The sequence below is a fragment of the Cimex lectularius genome, unplaced genomic scaffold (assembly GCF_000648675.2).
Source record: "Cimex lectularius strain Harlan isolate CLEC.00 unplaced genomic scaffold, Clec_2.1 scaffold116, whole genome shotgun sequence".
NCBI lineage: Eukaryota > Metazoa > Arthropoda > Insecta > Hemiptera > Cimicidae > Cimex > Cimex lectularius.
Window position 1 is genome coordinate 397235 of NW_019392765.1, and position 19196 is coordinate 416430.

General features: G+C 34.3%; 3 protein-coding genes across 4 annotated transcripts; 2 read left to right on the forward strand and 1 right to left on the reverse strand.

Annotated features, from left to right (window-relative positions):
• Nucleotides 1-1011: 1011 nt before the first annotated feature.
• On the forward strand, nt 1012-7907 carry LOC106663634 (N-acetylglucosamine-1-phosphotransferase subunits alpha/beta). 2 transcript variants are annotated; one of them, XM_014388613.2, is made up of 15 exons: nt 1012-1740; nt 4574-4620; nt 4677-4838; nt 4899-5077; nt 5158-5342; nt 5402-5533; nt 5599-5798; nt 5874-5976; nt 6057-6382; nt 6459-6644; nt 6717-6869; nt 6925-7090; nt 7167-7363; nt 7522-7783; nt 7837-7907. In XM_014388613.2, the coding sequence occupies exons 1-15, from the start codon at nt 1624-1626 to the stop codon at nt 7894-7896; spliced, it is 2475 nt and encodes an 824-aa protein (XP_014244099.1). In that variant the 5' UTR covers nt 1012-1623; the 3' UTR covers nt 7897-7907. The 2 variants fall into 2 exon arrangements, with proteins under 2 accessions (XP_014244099.1, XP_024083273.1); XM_024227505.1 differs by lacking the exon at nt 7837-7907 and having other exon boundaries at nt 7506-7649.
• Nucleotides 7908-10139: 2232 nt separating this feature from the next.
• Nucleotides 10140-12938, forward strand: LOC112127109 (MYCBP-associated protein-like). The gene has a single exon (XM_024227506.1). It carries the CDS (start codon nt 10454-10456, stop codon nt 12884-12886), a length of 2433 nt encoding a protein of 810 aa, XP_024083274.1. The 5' UTR covers nt 10140-10453; the 3' UTR covers nt 12887-12938.
• Nucleotides 12939-14579: 1641 nt separating this feature from the next.
• Nucleotides 14580-17817, reverse strand: LOC106663769 (charged multivesicular body protein 5). The gene is made up of 5 exons (XM_014388859.1): nt 17602-17817; nt 17373-17524; nt 17149-17314; nt 15157-15387; nt 14580-14900 (listed from the first exon to the last, which is right to left on the reverse strand). Exons 1-5 carry the CDS (start codon nt 17668-17670, stop codon nt 14838-14840), a joined length of 681 nt encoding a protein of 226 aa, XP_014244345.1. The 5' UTR covers nt 17671-17817; the 3' UTR covers nt 14580-14837.
• Between the last annotated feature and the right edge of the window lie 1379 nt (nt 17818-19196).

Consider the following 19196-nt stretch of genomic DNA (forward strand, 5'->3'; position numbering starts at 1 on the left):
CCAACATTTCCACAAAGATTAAACAACATATCACCTCACGTCTATAATTTCTATTAATACGGAATGTTAGTATTAATTAAACAATTATTTCAAGCTTAAAGTTCATCATCAGGTTGAAGGATTTACAATCGCATCTCTTTACATAAATTGTAAAAGTACTTACTTTAATTACTCTTACAATTCATGATGTGATAGTTGTAAATCCTTCAAACTTATAAATTTTAAGCTTGAATTAATTAATTATTTGCTGGTTGCTAACATTGCGAATTAATAAAAATGATAAAGGTGAGGTATGTTTAATCTTTTTTAGTTCGTTGTTTTCAACAATCCGGATAAATTACCAATTAATTATTTCATGCTTTAAGCTCATCATCAGGTTGAAGGATTTAAACCACATCTCTTGAGATGAAATGTAAAAATACTTGTTTTAATTACTCTTACAATTCATGTCAAGAGACATAATTGTAAATCCATCAATCTGATGAGCTTTAAACTTAAAATCTGGTATGTTAAAAACAAAAAACTGTTAGTAAGATCCAACATTTCAAAAAAGATTAAACAACATAATCACCTCACCTTTATCATTTCTATTAATCCGCAATGTTAGTATTAATTAATTATTAATTATTTGAAGTTTGAAGCCCATCCAGGTTGGAAAATTTACAACTACATCTCTCAACATAAATTGTCAAAGTAATTAAAGTAAGTACTTTTACAATTCATGTTGAGAGAAATAATTGTAAATCCTTCAACTTGATGAGCTTTAAGTTTGAAATAATTAATTAAGTCTTATTTAATTACTCTTGCAATTCATATCAAGAGAGTTATTTGGAAAACCTTCAACCCGATGAGTTTTAAGCTTGAAATCTGGATCATTGTAAACAAAAAACTGTAAGAGCAATTTTTCAATTTTTGCTTCACTCAGAACAAAATATATTAAAAATTACATCAAATACAAAAATTACATGGTAAAACGCATCTGGTAGACCAACCCAGCAAGCATGTGCTGTCTGTCTCCACTCTCCAGACGTCCAGGCATAGTAGAGATAGTGAAATGTGTATGTCAGACTAACGCACCTAGTCTGACAGGCAAACCAAGTAAAACGTATGAAGATCAATAACGACGATCGCAGATCACAAAAGAGATCTTACAAAGTAAAACTATTGTTTTAATTAAGAAAGTATATGTTGTACGGTATGCCGGTGTTGTTTGCAGTCTGAGCTGAGTTTGTTTTACTCCTGCATTACTGACGTTATTCTGCTGATCCAAATAGGGTTCGGTTGCAAATTGATATCATACATGTTAAGTGCACTGATGATGTGTAATAATGAAGATTAGTGGTTTAATACCATATTTTTTAACTGTAGCAGTATGTAGATCATGTTTAAATTCAAATAGTTATTTATTCTATCTTTGTGTACTGTCGTTTCCATGGCGACTGAACAGCTAAACAGAAGGTTTCAAAATTGACATTTGACACCAGAAACGCTTTATCTGTTGACACCAGGTTCTAAACAGATTTGATTGTGTATTTTTGCTGATTTGTTTTTTGTTTATCTGTGGAGTTATGGTCGACGATTCGGCCGATTCCAACGAGAGAAATCGGTCGGAAAGTGGAAAAAATGCCCCGTTGGAAATACGCCCAACGGTATTTCTATGACATCGTTTCTCATAAATACATCAAATGGAAATACGTTCTTGTTTTTGTTTTGATCGTAGTGGCTTTTGAATTTTGGGAGGTACGTACACATTCCTTCTGAGGTTTTGGAAAATAATAATAGTGGAATAGTGCTGGTTGACATCCGCAAAAAAATATTCTTTGAAAGATTTGCCATAAACTTAACATTATACTCTTGATTATCTTTAATTTCGCTTTGAAAAGAAAAAAGTTAAAATTTCAAATGCCATTCAGAGTTAAAATGTTTTATGACCGCAACTAAAATTGCCTGTTCTCACTGCTCGACAGTCATATCATCTTTAACGGTCACCATGAATTTGGTCAATGATTGCTCATAGAGAAATTATATCTTGCCATTAAAATAATTTTGTTCTGAGGTGGTTTGTTAGTACTTTGTCATGTAATGTTTTTACGATTACAGCTTTTGTATATTACAACAAATTCCTGCAGGCGTAATTACTCACCCTGAGTGTTGGCAGTCCAGGGTCAGACCAAGGGCTCCAGGGGATAGAGTAGATTATATAGGAGCTGGCTTCTTTACGACTTGCACACTGTGACCAGTATTGGTCTATCGTGCATCTCCATTTTTTAAATTATTTTTTATCTAGAGCTCCTCGTTAAGCTTAAGGCTTTTTACTATACCTTAAAACTTCTTCAAGGGCTTGCATATGTATCCTTCAGGCCCTGGCTTTTCCTCTCCCAGGATTAGGAATCTCAGCCTACCTAGGCCTTTGCACCAACAGAGGACATGTTCTGCTGTTTCCTCTTCTTCTTGGCAATATCTGCACAGACTGGCTTCTGCCATTCCGAGTTTATAACATGCTTCCTGAGTCTGCAGTGTGCAGTCAGTAGTCCAACTATTATTCTAGTCCTAGCATGTCGTAAATTTAGCAGTTCTGCTGTTAGTTTCTGCGATGATCCTTAGATAAACATTTTGCATGCCTCTGTCCTGGGCTACATTCTTATTGAACGGATACTTATTTTTAATCCATTGTCTAACGGATCTGTGTTTTTGGCAGTTTGGTATGCCACAAAAGGGTACAGGGCAAATAGGTGTTCTCATCGAACTTTCCTGAGCCAAATTTGTCTCTTTGCTGCCCCTCTGCCCTGTGTACCACCCACCCTGGGAGCCGTAGCCCAGTGTGGAACTATGGAGACGACGGGTGGTATAGTGTGGTTTGAGGCTCGAGACCCCAAAACAGCTCAGCTCGAGTTCTCATCCACGGCCCTTTTCTCAATCCAGGTTCCTTCATAATATCCTGTGACCCCTCCCAACCCTTGGTTGCAAGGGGGGTATCCGGGCACAAAATAAATGTGTAGCCCAGAACCTCTCTAAAGCACAAGCTGTACTCGTGTCGGCCTAGGGTCGGCATGGGTGGTAGGGTCGGCATTGGCGGCAGGTGCCTTAGAAGAGTCACACGAAGGCCAGTGCACCAGATCCTTTCTGCATAGACGGGGGAGGGTGTATGGCCATCTGTACCACAGGGTAACTGAAAAGCCCTAGTTACACTGGGAATGGATTCCCACATAAATACTTTATAAAAAAAAACCTGTTTCTTTTAAGAATCAGATCAGGGATTGAGGTACTCACTGCCATGCTCAATCACAGTACTCATATCCTATGCTCTCTATAATATGGAACTAAGAGATGGCACCCTTCGATTAGGTGTGACCAAACAACTTTTCTCTGCATGCCGGACACATACATGCCTGGGGTACTCAATTCATCAACCCCCTCTCACCATTCATTCATGCCAATAAATACATTCACATGCTAGGGACACAAAACTATGAGTATTATGTACAATTAAACAATCCTATTCCTTTAAAAAGTTGGGCTTCGGGTGCTATCAACAGCTAGGTCATTTCATCATCCAACGTGATGTTCTTAAATCCAAATGTAATGCTTATTATCTTTTAAAAATATTTTCCAAGTATAACTAAATCAAAAATATTCTTAGTTTAAGTTTATACAGCTTGTTGGATATTTTGTATAGTTCGGCCAGTTTCAATCATTTTGGCCTGCCTGTCTTTTCTGGCTTGGTCTTCAGCCCAGTAATGGCCTAATTAGGTTCACCACCTCATGAGGAAATTTCAAAATTTAACACTGCCCAGACCAAATTATGATATTATAATTTTACCTGAGCTTATGAATTGATTACTTTTTTTTAATTGGCCTTATGATCTTGCATATTAGCCATAGTTCGAATTCTTGTGTGTTCAAATTGGGGGTTATCGGGAAAAAAGGGCCAGAGGCGACGGTGGGAATCGAACCCACGACCGTGGCGTGAGAGTCTCTCATGCTAACCACTCGGCTACCGCGGTCCCCTAATTGATTACTTAAATGTATAATTTAGAATACTAAAAACTCTAATGATTAGTGTTGGGGCATTTTTCTAGGCTTATTTTCTTGGAAAATATTAAACATGATTAATCTTTTTTTCTTAAAGTGCTGAAAAATCCAGTATTTAACAGATAAGTTATGTTTACAAAGCAAGCGCACAGTCACTTCTTCATTTTTCTAACTTTCCAAAAAATACTTGTTATGATATACCATATATATATGTATTATATATATAAAATAAATATACCCCAAAAGTAACTTGTAAATTACGAGATCAATGTTCACAACCTCTCATTCCCAATTTTTAATTTCCTCCACCTGTACTACTCCATCTTCCTTATAGACAAATATCAAATCTGACTGGCAGAGCTTTAGCCTTGTTTGCTAATTTATATATATTATTTCTGAAAAGATTTAAATTGAAGTGGAAACATATTTTACAAAACTGCACCCCCATATTGCCATAAGCTTACCTAAGGATAACAGTTTGCATATTTAAGCCGGTTTTAATTACGTTTACATAAATTCCTAAAAATAATTGTATTTTCAGGTATTCAATTTATGGGATAGGCGCCACAGAAAATTCAGGCTTAATAGGTAACTTAGAAATATTTTAAATAATGATAGTTATTATAATTTTTATACCCTTGTAGAAATTGTTATGATGTTCCTGTTGATGCTGTGATCACATGGGTTAACGGGTCAGACCCGATTTTTCAAAATCAGTTGCAATACTATGAGAAAGATCTGCGGGACCAGTTTGCGAAACAGTGCCCTTATAAAATTTGCCTTCCGTCTCACATTTCCGCAGCAAGGTTGTTCAATTTACTGAATTGAAAAACGATAAAAAAAAATTACAATTGTTTTTAACACAGGATAAGTTGGGTCGTAAAAGCCTCTGTCTCTGCAAATATTTCTTTTTCTATCGTAAACAGTACAGATAATAAATCCTGGGCGATAATCAGTTGGAACACACAAGCTCAGGCAGAGCAGATTAATAGTATAGTCTTCGGTGAAACAAGAACCACTATGTATCAAGCCTATTGGACTGTTGGTAGGGGAAAATTAAAATTATAATTGAAATAATTGAACATTTTAGTCATTCATTCTGAAGGACTCTGTTTATTCCCCAAGATAAAAAAGCGCCAAACTTATGGGCAAACAACAATTCTTTATTTTTGACCATTATCGGAGACTGTAATCTGACTGAAGAAAAAATTATAAAATGGTTGGGCACTAACGTCAAACACGTCTGGCTGTACAGGGCATCTGCTGTTGTTCAATTTTTCACTCACAACGATATTCATAGAATTTTGCAGGTATTTTTATGAATATTTAAAATTTATGCTTGATACTTAATTTTTTTTTTAAATCTAAGAATGCTGATTGGCGTGTGATGAAAGTGAATCAAGGATTGAAATTAAATATCACAAGGGCTTATTTAATATTAGAGTTACCAACATCATTGCATCCTGGTGATTATTCACCGGCCAGGTTCAGTGATAAAGAGGTATCCGTTTTTTTAATAAATTGAACTTATCACAAACAAAAATTTAATTCAAACCAAAAATACAGGAGCTTCGATATTGCTTGAGATCAATTGAAAAGCATGCTTCTTGGATTAGAAATATTTACATTGTTACAAATGGCCAAATACCGTACTGGCTCAATTTAGAAAATCCAAGAATTAAATTAATCACCCACGATGAAATTTATAGAGATGAAAACCATCTTCCAACTTTCAGCAGCCCTTCAATAGAAGTTCATCTTCACAGGCATGTACATATAATTGGTATACTGCTCACAAATTACACAGATACACTCATAAAAAATTTAACAATTTAATTCAGGATTCCTGGTCTTTCTGAGAAGTTTCTTTATCTAAACGATGATATATTGATTGGAAAAGACATTTTCCTAGAAGACTTCATTTCCCCAATAAAGGGCCAGAAGGCAGGTTCTCCTTTCAATCCTTTTTTTTTTTTATTATTATTATTTTTATTAATAGATTTATTTGAAGTTTCTTCTTTTAGATATATTTGTCATGGCCTATACCCGATTGTTCGCTATCTTGCCCTTGGTCTTGGGTAAATGATGGCTCCTGTGATCCTGCTTGTAACACATCACAATGCTCATTTGATGGTGGTGATTGTCTAGATGAAAATCTACTAGGCGACAAACGCTTCAATTATTCCGATGAGCAAAATTTGGATTACGAAATTCTGCAAAAGGAACACATTAACATAGAGCATAACTCAGTTTTGCTTAATGTTTCAAAAAATTCCTTAAACACGAGTATTTTGGAAGAAAACATTCTATCGGCCAACTTGAATAGCACGAGAAATAACATAAATGTTAGGTGAGGAAATTTTGATTTTTTAAATGATTTGGCTATTAATTTCTTTAATTTTTTAAATACTGAACAAAAACATCAGCCGTGTTCCACTGATGTATAAATATGTTGATGATGCCAGTAGTGGAAAAATATACGACACATACGCCGAGTCCCTTTTATATGTAAATAAGCTGTACAATAGGCGATACAAGTACAAAATGCGTAAAGTACCTTCACACATACCTCATCTAATCGACAAAACCATAATGGAAAATCTACAGTTGAAGCAAGTAGAAATTAAAATTTGTCAAATTTATACATTTTACGTTTATTGGCTGTTTATATTTCATATGTGCAGATTTCAAGAAGAATATGTCAAAACATCGTCACATAAATTTCGCCAACCTGACGACATGCAGTTGGCCTTTTCTTATTACTACTTTATAATGAGTGAGAAGTACACCAAATCTAAGGGTGAAATATTTGACATGTTCGACACTGACAAGTCAGGGTAATGGTATAAATATTATTCGCTGCGACGGTGATCAAAACTTGTTATTTTGCAGAAGCTGGTCAGATAGAGAAATAAGAACAATAATCGCACAGCTTTATAGTTTGCCTTTGAATAGAGGTAGTGTTCTTCATTTCGAAGGAAGCCTGATCAATTGCGCAAATAGGGACGATTACAATCGTCCACAGCCTATGTACGAAAGATATTTGGATTCGAAATTGGTTAGTTTTTCAGATTTTAAAACTTCTTGTGGTTGTAATTTTAGTTGTATTTTATCAGCGGTGAAAATTTTTTCAGCCGTTTATTTCAAAAGATCTTGTCTTAAGATGTAACAGTGTAATCAGACCTCTTATGGACAGGTTTGGAATAAAATCAAAATACGACTACACCGTTCTCAAATCGACAGAGGTTGAAAGTGCAACCGAATTTCAAATGATAACATCTAACCTGAGTATTCTTTTAAACACTCTAGACAGGATTAGAGGATATCCAAAGTAAAAAACCGATTGCTTAGCATTTGATACTATTTTGCATGATTTGGCATGTTTTACACATACTAAAATTAATTAAACATAAATAATAAAAATTAAATTATCATAAAACTTGAACACAACACATAATTAACCTTTTAAACAGTTTTTGTTTTGTAAAGGAAATTCATCTGTCTCAACGACAATCTTGACGCTGAGAAAATCGAAGAGAACAGCCTCGTCAAAGATGTCCTGCTAGATTTTTACTATTCATTATTTCCACTTCCGTCGGAATTCGAGCTCCCGCCGGAATTCAGAAATAGATTTACATATCAAGCCGACCTGAAAAAATGGCAAAAAAATAAAATTCTATTACTGAACGTTTTGAGCCTGATTTTGTTCGTGGTCGCTTTCACCATTACTTTAGTCTGCTTCAATGTAGAGGTAATTAGTACAGTCGATAAATTTCAAAATGATTTATGCGAATTTTGTTTCAGATTAAAAGCATATGGAAGCAGGTGAGAAAGCGTAAATTGAGGAAAAATCTCACCATGTAAAACCATCTAGTCAAAAAAGTACAAATTTATAAATTTTATTAATAAATGATATGCTTTAATTTTTAATCTTGTATTGTTAATGACCCCACATGGTTTTAAAATTCCTGTCATACAGGAAGGCTTTAAATCGATCTTCCTGATGATTCAAATGAAAAATTGTGTAATAATTGATCTAAGCTAATTAGCGAAATCTACGTTAATCTTATTTAATTAATAAATGTAATGGACTTTGAAGTTTTGGCCACTATGAAAATATAAAAGGTGGTAGTTCATAAAATAAGAAGACCTAAGGAAAATTGCTGAAGACCATTAAAAAGATAACAATTTAGAAACAATACATAATCAGCATCAATCTGAGTAATTAAAAGATACATTTACTCCTGTCATTTTAACCGAAGAGTTATTTCATATTTGTAGAAACATACCATTAGAAAAAAAATTCACACAACCCTTCCCTCCCCCCCCCCAAAAAAAAAAGAAGAAAAAAATAGCTGCATCGCATATATATTTCAAGTACTATCTACTATGCAAAGTTCAAAAAAACATTTTTTTTAAATGTACCACTAGAAGAAGCAATGAACAAAACATGCTGTCTAGGAGTGAAATAATGCAGGAATGTGAGAAAGTTCTTCTCACATCACCATTTAGGTTTTGCTCCTAAATCACTGTCAGTCGGGTATAGCCTTTTCTCAAATTGGTAAGCACGATCCTTTTGCAGTTCAGACCATTGGAGAGCCATTGCTAAGTCATGGTCTTGATACACAAGAGCTTCTCAGACGATTTCGCCCATTGATGTTGCCAACATGCCAGATTATGGGGTTTGGTCTGGAGAGTAAGATATACCAACTTATGCCTTTGCCTTCAACCCAACATGTCCGGGTACCCAGATAACTACCTCCGTTTTTCTGAGGCACTCCAACTCAGCATATCTCATTGATATGGACACGGCAAGAGGGTCTATTATCTGTCACAGATAGCAGAAACCTTACTCAGGATGCCACAGTACAGACGAGATAGGCAGAAAGCCATATTCACCTCGAATTAAACCGAGCACATGCCAGATTGCATACAATTCCGGTGTGTACTTGCTGCAATGCCACGAAGTGGATGAGCCTCCACTATGCAAGGCGCAGTCCACACCATTGCTGGGCCAAATGATGCCCTATGATCCACCATAAAGACAAGAAAAAAAGCCATTTTATAATTAGTGCCTAATTAGAAAGAAAACACTCATTTCCTTTGTCAAGCTTTCACGGAATATACATCATGACTGTGAAACTAATAATTGTTCATTTAAAAGGTTAATCGATAATTATTCAGAAATCGTGAGATGCGGTCTGGTGTGATGTAGGTTTCAGAAAAACATTTTCTTTATCATGCCAACGTTTCAATCTTTATTGAGATCATCTTCAGGGTCTGGGATTTACATTGTTTAAATTTCACAAATACATGTAGGATGTGGAAAAAAGTGAATTTATACAATGCAAAAATTTTTATTTTGTATATTCAAGCAAAGCAATTCTACACACTCGTGTTTGTTTTCTGCGTAAGTGTGCCATTCTTGCGTGTCGTGTTGAGAGTGCCAGTGAGATATTGCTGTTTTATGTTTATATACGTTGGATTTGAAGGGGTGGGGAAGGTTTTTTTTTGAAACCTACATCACACCAGACCGCATCTCACAATTTCTGAATAACTATATTCTCAATTTGGAAACATTTTTGGTTTCAAATACAAACCAGATCATACATGACCAGTATATTAGGACTAAAATAATCCTTTTGGTCCTTAAAGAGAAGAGTAATGGAGGAGATAGTTGATGACATTAAATCCTTGCCAAATTGAGAGGCTTATTTGGTCTCTGCTTTAGTGCTTTTACAAAAGATGCCCTATGAAATTTTGGAACTTTTGTTTCTTTCAGGGAACTATAAGGGTTCACAAAAGGGAGTAGATTTTGTCAGAAATAAGTAAAACAAAGTGTAATCACTACCAATTTGAAAAAGTTAACACGTTAAGAAAATAGCTAAAGTGCTCCATTTTGTAGGGTGTGGTTAGGTTGAAGTGAAAATGAAAATCTTTAAATCTCCAGGAATCCAAAATGGCCAATTAACAAAGAAATAAACCACTTAAAAAACAAGCCATTTTCAAAGCTTGTATTTAGTAAATCCTATTGCAACTAAATTTTTGAAATGCCACGGTAGACCTTGCAGGTGTGATATTTAAAGATGTGTTGTCTGTTTACTTGATGTTACGCATTCATTGTTCCCTGTAGGCTTTTCTAAACTTATAAAAAAGTTCAATGTAGTGCACCAAATATTTGAATTATCTATGCAAGTCTAATAAAGTCTGAAAAATAAAAATTATTTTATTTTAAAGTTTAACTTTTAGTATCAATTTGTGAGATGAATTTTATCTATTGAACTGTTTTGTCATTTTTTTGTATTTATTTATTTTTTAAAAACATTTGTTGATTTTAACTCTTACTATTCTTTTGCCCACACAAATACTCCCATATGATTTGTTGTTTATCTATTTTAGTAATATCATTATTTTTTTAACAATGGGCGATGAACCGGAAAAAAAGATTGAAAAGATTTTTTCTGATGATGCGCTCAATTTGGATAAAATCGATCTATACAGTATTCTCAAGGATAAGGAGAAATTGGTCGAAGATCGACGTTTAAAAAACTGGGGTATTTGGCTACAACGAAGACAGGAACAGTACAACAGGCTTTGCTCCAGTTTGAACATCGAGCCGGAGTGTTTGGTAATGAACTATGAAACTAATATTAATAAACTTCTTGATACAAGATTGATCGCTGAGGCGGAAAAATACACGTACGAAGATAAATACCGCGGCAGCATTCATTTTTGGAAAACAGTCAAGTTTCTGAAAAAAGACCGAAAACCGCAGATAGAAAATCTTGTCTATTCAGCAGATGTAAAGTTTAGAGATGATCCTGAAGTACTTGTAAAGAAAGGGTATGTCGATACGCCAGGTGGAATACAAGAGGAAAATTTTTCAAAGCCTTGTGCCAAAAAAATCAGAAAACCTTGGGAATTATCTGAAACTTTAAAAAGAAAAAAAGAAAAATTAGCCAGTAAAATCAACCTTTTGGAACCTTTCAGGCCAGACATAAAAAACTTGATGGTAAAAGGTGTGGCATTATTTAGACCGAGTATACCGTCTGAAACAAACCATGTATTAACTCCAGACATCCATGTTGAAAAAGCAGAAAATGATTCTTCATTTGATAATTTGGTCCCTGATAACAGAAATCCTTGTTTCCTGAACAAAGCTACCTTAGAAATTGGGTCTGTTTTAGTACGGCAGCAAGAATCGGTCGATGACATACCTGAAGATAATAATTGGGAGTTAAATTTCACAAATGTTGCTGTTTATAACATACATACGCAAAGTGTCAACTTTAAAAATGTAGGTCCAATTGCTGTCCATTATAGGTGGGAACAAACCAATGCTTATGAACATCACAGCTTGCCTATTAAATACAGCAAAAGTAATATTCCAAAATTTTTTTTCGATGTCAAATCAGGAATATTGCTCCCTGGTCAACAATTTTTTCTTGAATTCACTTTTAGATCGAACAAACAAGGTACTTTTAAAGAAGTTTGGGAGCTTCATACAGAGCCATTAATCGCTTTGAAACCTTTGAAATTTGTCTTGCAAGGAATAGCTAGTGAAAATCCAGAAATAGATTTGGGCATGACATGGGAAAAAGCAGAAAATTATATCCAAAGTTGTGTCAAAGTGTCATTTGCGACACAGTTGATCTCTGATATAGACTTTGACAACAAAATTTTAAATTTCCAAACTGATTACAACAATTTATATTTAGAGAAGGAAATATTTGAATACATCAATAAAATTGCCAATTATAAATCCCATTGTATCAATTCCCTGAGGGAATTAAGAGGAAAGTTGACTGCAGATAAGTGGGATTTGAGCGTAAAGTCAGTACGGACAGATATCATCACTCTGGAAAAAGATTGTGACCTTAGGCACGAGTACCTAGGAGAATTCAATACGACAGTTTCTAAACTGACGAAACCACACAGAGAAGAACAAGTGCATAATGTGAAATATGAAGCCGTCTATTCCATTTTGAGCAGTTTTGTCAGCCAAATACCGCAGTCGGCAGATATGCTGCAGAAAATATACAAACTTCAATCGATACCAGTGATCAAACCTAGTTCTCCAAAATTTGAACTCTCTGGTTCTTGGGAAAACCTGAGAACAATAAAATTAATACAGTCGTCTAGCAGTGATGAGGATTTTCTTAGAGACTACAAAAAAGAAATGAAATCAGGACTAAAAATAGGTGGAAAGGGCAATTTGAAAAGAGGAAGCGCAGTAAGTGCAAAACGGGGAAGCACAAAGCGAGGAAGCACAAAACGAGGGAGCACAAAACGAGGGAGCACAAAACGAGGAAGCACGAAAAGACAAAGTACAAAGAGGCAAAGCACAAAAAGGCAAAGCACCAAGAGGCAAAGCACCAAGAGGCAAAGCACTAAGAGGCAAAGCACCAAACCAGGAGGAGCAAGAAGACAGAGCAAGCATCCTGGTGGGAGAAAATCTGTAAAAGAAGGCGCCAGTGAAAAGCAAGCTGCAAAAGAGACAAAAGAGGCATCAAAAAAACGACCACCAGCAGTTAAACCACCAAACATCAAACTTACTAAAGAGAAACCGGAGAGGAAACTGTCTATCAAATGGGAACCAGAACCAGACCGAGATTTATACAGAGGTTTATTGATATCCCACGTGAAAGATCATTTGGAGACGGCGATCAATCAAATCGCTTCAGCTCTTGACTCGTATAACACGTTGGAATTGGATAAGATACCTCCTATGCATATCGCATTTCTTGATGAAGGTCTTAAGCACATTGTTATACCAAAAATCCCTGATTTACAACAGCCAGAAGAACCACAAATTCAAGTTAGCGCAACTCAAATTAAACCGATGGTTGTTTAGTGTAAAAACTGACAGAATAAAATATTCACTAAAGATTTTGTATGTTTATGTGTGTTAAACAAAACATATGATAATAAAAATTTGTTTAATATTTTATTTACAACACTATTTGGTTTGGTCAAAATTGAAACTGATTCACGCTTCTTTACAAAGAAAGTATTTTTCCTGTGAACTTCTTTACCTCACAATTTCTTCCCTTTTAAATCTTACAATCCATTCCTATTTTAATTACCTTGTGCCTTTTTGAGTCAAGTTTATAAGTAGTTTCTATTTTTATTGTTTTATAAAGTGTAGTATTAAAAGTGATTCAAAATTTATTTTTATTTGCCCGATTTTTTGTTTTTCCTTTAGAATCTATTGATATTGTTATTTTTAATGTGCCTTGTACTATGTTCAAGATAACTCTATTTTCTACTTGCATAGACTTCCTATGATGGAAGTAAGGTGTGATTAAAAAAAAATAAAATACAATTATATGTATATACAAATAACTTTACTTCTACTTATTTCCTGAAGGGTACACAACGTGCTTCCTGTTGTAGACCACATAACCTCATCCTCTGAGTATAAAGAATATCGTGTAAAAACACTTTCTAGAAGTCACAAGTGTTTGATATGTGGCATGAAGGTCTCCTACACAAATTAAAGTGCTCTTTCCAAACACCTTATACCCAATCCTTTGCTACTACCTCAGGATGATTATTCCGAGTTCATCACAGATTGGTTTACTCCATAGAAGTGGGAGTGCAACAGGGCACTGTGCTCAGACCAATCCTGTACTCAACTTACATTCTTTGCAAATGACACAGTCATGCTTTCCACCTAAATTACTTTGGAGGAGTAGCAGGCATACGCCCAATGAATAGCTGAATAGAACAAACAGTGGAGGATAAAGATGAATAAAAACAAATGTACCCAAGTTGCATTTACTCTCCCAAGCAAAACCTCTCACCCAATATACTTCAACATTCCTATCCTTAAAATTTACTAAATACGCTACCTTTGGTTCTATTTTGACTTACATTTTACCTGGAACCAACAAATACAAATGAAGGGACAACTGAACAGATATCTCAGACTAGTCAAACTACTTGGACACAAATGTTACATGTTGCCGAAAAACAAACTGACACTATTAAAAATTATTGATCCACTTTGGACTGGAAAGAAGGGGAACGACTAAACCAACATCCAAAGAATCCACTCCTTCCAAATAGAGTTCTCAGAATCATAGTCTACACTCCTGACTGTCCGCAATATCATGCTCCACAACAACCTCCTTTTAAATAAATTAATCCGAATTATCCAGGTTCCACAAAAAAAACTCTCCTCTCCACGTCAAACATAATCTATCCTTATAATCTTGTCACATGACTAAACCAAAGATGGCCCCAGGAACTACTTACCAAGGACTAGCCCTAAAATAAAGTTGGGATAGCGACAAAGGTTGTTAATGTATTACGATGTACAGATTGTAATAAATATTATTTATTAAAAAAAATAAAAAAAGGCTATACAATAGCCATAGTAACTGATATCAAACTTACAGATGTATTACCAAGGAAGCACCAATGAATAAAATATTTTTTTCTTAACATACAATTTTATAACACAAAATCTCTACCATGCATTATTTTCCATTATTTCGCTTTTCATGATATAGTCAATGGTTTTGTAAATTATAACAACCACATTCTAATAAAATGTTTTATTTATTTACAATTGCGACAAGCAGATTAGTATGGTTTTACAATGGATACACCAACCATAGTAAAAATATAAATTCCAATGCTTAACTTTTTATTTACTTTTTCGCTATGATTGTGGGTAATTTAAATTAATATAATCATTATCTAACAATTAAGCGGTGTTTGGTAACAAAATTGATGATGATAATAATAATAAACTGAAGCACAATTCAAATTGTGTTGAAATCCAGTCATACTGGTATTCAAGTCGTTTTTACTAATGCTGGAATTTGTGGTAGGCCGAATTCATCTACTGGCACTCCATCCTGGAAACATAAAATTTGATAAGTTGTCAAATTTTTGATTTTATTTTAAAACCTCATTTAAATTTAGTTTATATTGAACTATTTTAAACATTAAAAAGTTTATTACACAACAAACAAATAGAGAAAGTGTTTATTTATAAAAATAGTGGAAAATTATTGTCCTTTATCTGGTATCTGAAAACCAAATTATAAATAAGATCTGGCTGAAAACATGATATCCGAATAGAAATTTTAAAATAAACTTGACCAAACTTACTTTGTTCCTTTCAGGTTTAGAGGTGCTGGGTTCTTTGTCAGGTGTTACTGGAGTATTGATTGCATCATCTAGATATGATGCATCCTCATCCTGAGCAATCTCATCACCTAGGGCGTCCAATTCAGCAGCCAGTTCATCATCATCGATTTCCGGCATTCCGTACGATCTGCCGAGTGCTTCTTGAACGTCTTCATTCATTTCCAGCAACTCGTTCATTTCATCTTGGATATCCTATATAAAATAATGAATTATGTTTTTGAATAAGCACAATTTGACTTCAGATGACAAATTAACCATAAAGCATAAAACAACCATGAAAAATTTAAGGCAAGGTTTGCTGCACATTTTCAACTGTTATATTGGTGAATAAGTTTTCGATGATTTTGTTTAGATTTTTTGCACTCATAAAATATGTTGTTTTACCATATTATCCAGATATTGGGATGTAATTCTGATTAAGTTGCTGGACAATTGATATAATTGATACTGTAATTTACATCAGATTTATTTGTTAGAGGTGTGGGTTCTTTAATTTTGGAAAAATGGCGTGAATAGTTTTTGAAGGCTATTTTAAAGCTATCAGAAGAAATAAATGTGTTTAATTTGTGCGAAAGACCGCGAAAATGAATGGAATGGATGTATGTTGGTTTATCTGTGTTTGATAGAATTTATGTAGTGTTATTAGTGATAGTGGATGGTTTTAGTGTTGAGTTGTAGTTGTTGATTATTCTGTTAATTATGTGTTGAGGGTAGTGATTGTTATGTAGGATATGTTTGTATAATTTATGCTCTTGTGGTGAAACGATTCATGGCTCAGGGTAATAATTCTGTGAAGTAGACCTTTGGTCGTTTTTATTATTGTATGAAAGGACATTGTATGATGTAAAGTTGAGTTAGTGATCTGGGTTTCTTGGTTTTTGATACCAATCAGTGATTAATGTGCCATCTGGTTTTTTATAATGAGAGCGTTTAAATATTTATTTTTCAATTTCCTCCCCCATTCCTTTAAAATCAAATTTATATAAACAAAAAAACATTAATATCTCACTAACACTCTCAATACTCAACAGTGACACGTCTACACAGAAAACACACATTGAATGAGAACAAATACTTTAAATAAACCTAAAATTTCTACACTGTGTACATCATTGTATAAATACATATTCGAATCTTATATGTATTTGGGTAATTTAAACAATTTTGAAAAAGTTTATAAATCCCAGGCCCTGAAGATGATCTTAATAAACATCGAAAAGTTGGCACGATAAAGAAAATGTTTTTCTAAACCTACGTCACACCAGACCGCATTTCACGATTTATAAATGATCATTAATTAATGGTCACTAAATATTACACACACATAAAAATAAAGTTTAATAGTTTATTTGCTTTATGATGTTGCAATACCTATGGCTGAGTTTGCATGTATCTGTTCTTTAATTAATGCTGTGTGTCCATCAATCATACTCCAAGCCTTCAACAGTCCTCTAAAACTTAAACCTAGGAACATGCTCCTGGAAGATAGCCATTTTTTCTTACAGATAGGCAACACTTAAGGCCTTAGCTTCATGCGAGGTAAAGGAAAAAGCGTATGGAATTGTATGGAAGCTCTAGCAGATGTCATTGGCACCAATGACCTGACCCTGGCATCCATACAGGCAATGAGAAAGTGAACATGTTGGCAGAAATAGGAGCCAAAATGAATTCTCTAAGCCCCAAACCCGTCTGGGGGTCTAGCATCTTGCCATAAAAAAAGGCATTTCCAAAAATGGATTTTTAATTAGACCAAAACCTGGTTGAACAATAACACAGGCATGAGTCACGCGAAGAGATTCATAGAAGGGCCATCCATAAAAATTACAAAGTAATTACTGAATGGCACATCACATCAGACCGCAACTCACAATCTCTATATAATCACTAATTAACTAAATACTTCACATTATTATAATAATAATAATTTTTTTGGTATGTAGAGTTCAAACTTACTTCTATTTGATCAATATTGATTTTTTTAAATTCTTTCTGCATACTCTTGACACCGTCCTTCATCGCTACCACTGTCGCCTGTGTATCCTTGAGCGATTGGACGGCGAAATTGGCTTGTTCCATGTTGAACGCTTGTTGCCTCAGGTTCCCGGCCTGTTGTTCATACCTAAAAAATAAAGTAAAATCAGTCCTGAAAGAAAAGAGATGAGTGACAGTCATCTTACATTTTCCTCTGTTTGAGAACCCTCATTGCCTTCTGTTTGACAGCATTTTTGGCAGGGCCTTCTCTCATTTTCACCATCTGGTCCTTATATTTTCTCAGCTCGGCATCCAACTTGGCGATCTTCCCCTCTATGGAGTCTGCTTTCGTGTCGACCTGAAAAAAATAGGCTGAATCAAATGTGAACAAAGGGGAATATTAGATTGCGCGATTGAAGCGCAACAAAAATTCACCCCAGTGATGATATCGTTCATGTTTGGAGGTGGTGCTGCAGGTTTTTTCTTTCCGAATAGCCTGTTCATTTTGAAAATTTATGAATACTTAAAAAAATATACAGTGGTGTGAAAGGACGTAAATTGAACTCTGTGTCTTCTGTAACCTTTCCAGATTTGTTATGTTACAATTGTTACTACAACAGCTGAACAGCAGGCATGACGTCACCAATCCAGAAATCTCACGCACTCACGCGACAAAAATGTCCTTGACGTCATGACAGGGAACTTGTTTAAAAAATCAACCCTACTAAGTTAATTTAATTATTACTCTGAGTTGATTTTTGTAAATTATGTTTGTTTCGTAATGGATTTTTTTTTTATTCAAGCTACCAGAATGTCAATAATAATTCATTGTACTTAAGGCGCTTTCTCAAGATTCAACTTCTTTTGGGCGAAATCTGTCGTGAGAATCTTAGGTTCTTCAGACCTGATCAACTTTTTTGTTGGATCCAAGTCAAACTATTGTCTTTCAAGTCGAATCTTCCGATCAAGAGGTCTTAATCTCACTTGACTTTGTTTTTTGCTTATATAATTGTTAAAAATAAATAAAGAAATAAGCTTCAAGTAAACTTGTCATGTGATGCTAAAATTAGCAGCATTTTATAATAAACATTACTGCTTTTGTACTGATCATTGTTTATTGTTTTATACATATATAAAAAAACGTGCTATGCTAAAAATGTAATTTTAAGAGGTTTTGTTTCTACAAATTTAATCCTTATTGCTGCAGATCCCACAATTTGTGTATGTCATTACTCTTTTATTAGTGTGTAGCCAATTATTGTTAATAAATCGTCTTGATCGGGTTAATGTAGCATTTTTCAACATCTAACTTTAGTCGCAATTAATTGAGCGTAATTCGTTATTTATTGATTAAAAAGATTTTGGGGTATTAATTTCCTTGTTGGTTAACATAAAACAAAAATTTTCTTCGAATATGACGCAGAATGCCCTAATTTGGTGGGATTTAAAAAGATAAATAAAAAATACTGCTCTTTTGCATGTTTTAATAAACATTCTATAAGCAAAGTAGGTAAGAAAGTGGTCAAAACTTGGATTTGACCTCATTGTCGTGATTCTAGCGTTATAAAACCCTTAGATAACGACTTTCGATAAATCGGTGTAAATTAATTTTCTGACAGATAATTTCGACGTTTCTGCCTTAATTATTCCTAGTGTAAAATCTACCATCATTTTCTCTAAAGCTAGTGGACCGATTTTCATGATTCGTTTGAAAGAATTGTAAAGTCCATTTTATAACTGTATTAAACTTTAAAAACGGACCATTATTGCCATTTAAAAAACGAGGTTAATTTCTAACAAATAATTTACCTCTTTTCTGTATTTTCTTATATTTTAATGGTACATACGTCGTTAAAAAAAGCTACGATCCTCTTCTTTCAAATGGCCTGTTTGTCATTACAATTCCTTTAGCTGTTTTTAAATTATAACCGTTTCAATCAGATATTCCGATGACGACCTCTCAAAAATTGGAAAAATTTAGGGGTAAAAACATCGATAAATTAAAATTCAAACCAAAATTAAATTTAGGG